The following is a 1,244-nucleotide window of genomic DNA, read 5'->3' on the forward strand; positions in this document are numbered from 1 at the left end:
AAAAAAAAAAAAAAAAAAAAAAAAAACCTAAAAAATATCTCTCATGACAAAATAGTCCCAGGTGGAAACACATTCTCTGCCAACAAATTTGTGCTACCCTGGTCTTACCTGGAACACCTGGGGACACTGAGCTGGTGCTGAGCTACTCTGATGAGCCAGCCCTGCAGCTGTGCCCAGTCTGCACCCATCCCCTGCTCATTTGCATGTTCTCAGAGCACATCCTCCTGCCCTGAAGGCTTCTTAATAGGCTGGTTACACTTCGAGCAGGAGTCAAACCCAGTCAGAACACAGAATGGACATGATGGCCCCCGCTCATCTCCTAGGGGTCCTGCTACTCTGGCTCCCAGGTAAGGAAGGAGAACACTAGGAATTTACTCAGCCCAGTGTGCTCAGTACAGCCTGGCTCTTCAGGGAGCTTCTCTTACAACGTGATTAGTTGTGTGGACATTGGTTTTTATGTTTCCAATCTCAGGTGCCAGATGTGACATCCAGATGACCCAGTCTCCATCCTCCCTGTCTGCATCTGTAGGAGACAGAGTCACCATCACTTGCCGGGCAAGTCAGGGCATTAGCAGTTATTTAAGTTGGTATCAGCAGAAACCAGGGAAAGCCCCTAAGCTCCTGATCTATGCTGCATCCAGTTTGGCAAGTGGGGTCCCATCAAGGTTCAGCGGCAGTGGATCTGGGACAGAATTCACTCTCACCATCAGCAGCTTGCAGCCTGAAGATTTTGCAGCTTATTACTGTCAACAGCATAATAGTTTACCTCCCACAGTGTTACACACCCGAACATAAACCCCCAGGGAGAAGATGTGTGAGGCTGGGCTGCCCCAGCTGCTCCTCCTGATGCCTCCATGGGCTGAGAGTGTTCCTCAGATGCAGCCACACTCTGATGGTGTTGGTAGAAGGGGACATGAAGTCACCTCTGCATCCCAATTTCTTTTTCTTTTCTCAGCCCCAGCTGCACAGACATAACAATGCCTCTGCTGATTTAATAAAGACAGAGATCATGAAACCTGAGGAGTCTAGTTTATGGCTTCAGTAGGAATTCATATAACACAGAAGAAGCCACTATAGATATTCTAAGCAGGAATTGTCTTAATACAGAGAATTAGAGTCTAAAGTATTGATGTCTAAACAAAATGTAGAGATTAATCTCTAAATTTAATGTTTTATTTGCTAAGAAAGTTTTGCCAAATGGGGCATACAGGAAAACTCAATGGTCTGCAGTATGTTGGAAGAAC

General features: G+C 46.1%; 1 gene segment (V, D, J or C); it reads left to right on the plus strand.

The window, feature by feature from the left end:
- Window positions 1-810, plus strand: part of LOC108515575 (Ig heavy chain V-I region 5-like) — a 29,072-nt gene extending 28,262 nt beyond the window's left edge. The window contains 1 exon segment of the V gene segment in view: window positions 473-810. Coding sequence covers window positions 473-795 — 323 coding nt within the window.
- The last annotated feature ends 434 nt before the right edge of the window (window positions 811-1,244 follow it).

Source organism: Rhinopithecus bieti, unplaced genomic scaffold, assembly GCF_001698545.2.
Source record: "Rhinopithecus bieti isolate Rb0 unplaced genomic scaffold, ASM169854v2 scaffold_2476, whole genome shotgun sequence".
In the NCBI taxonomy this organism is placed as follows: domain Eukaryota; kingdom Metazoa; phylum Chordata; class Mammalia; order Primates; family Cercopithecidae; genus Rhinopithecus; species Rhinopithecus bieti.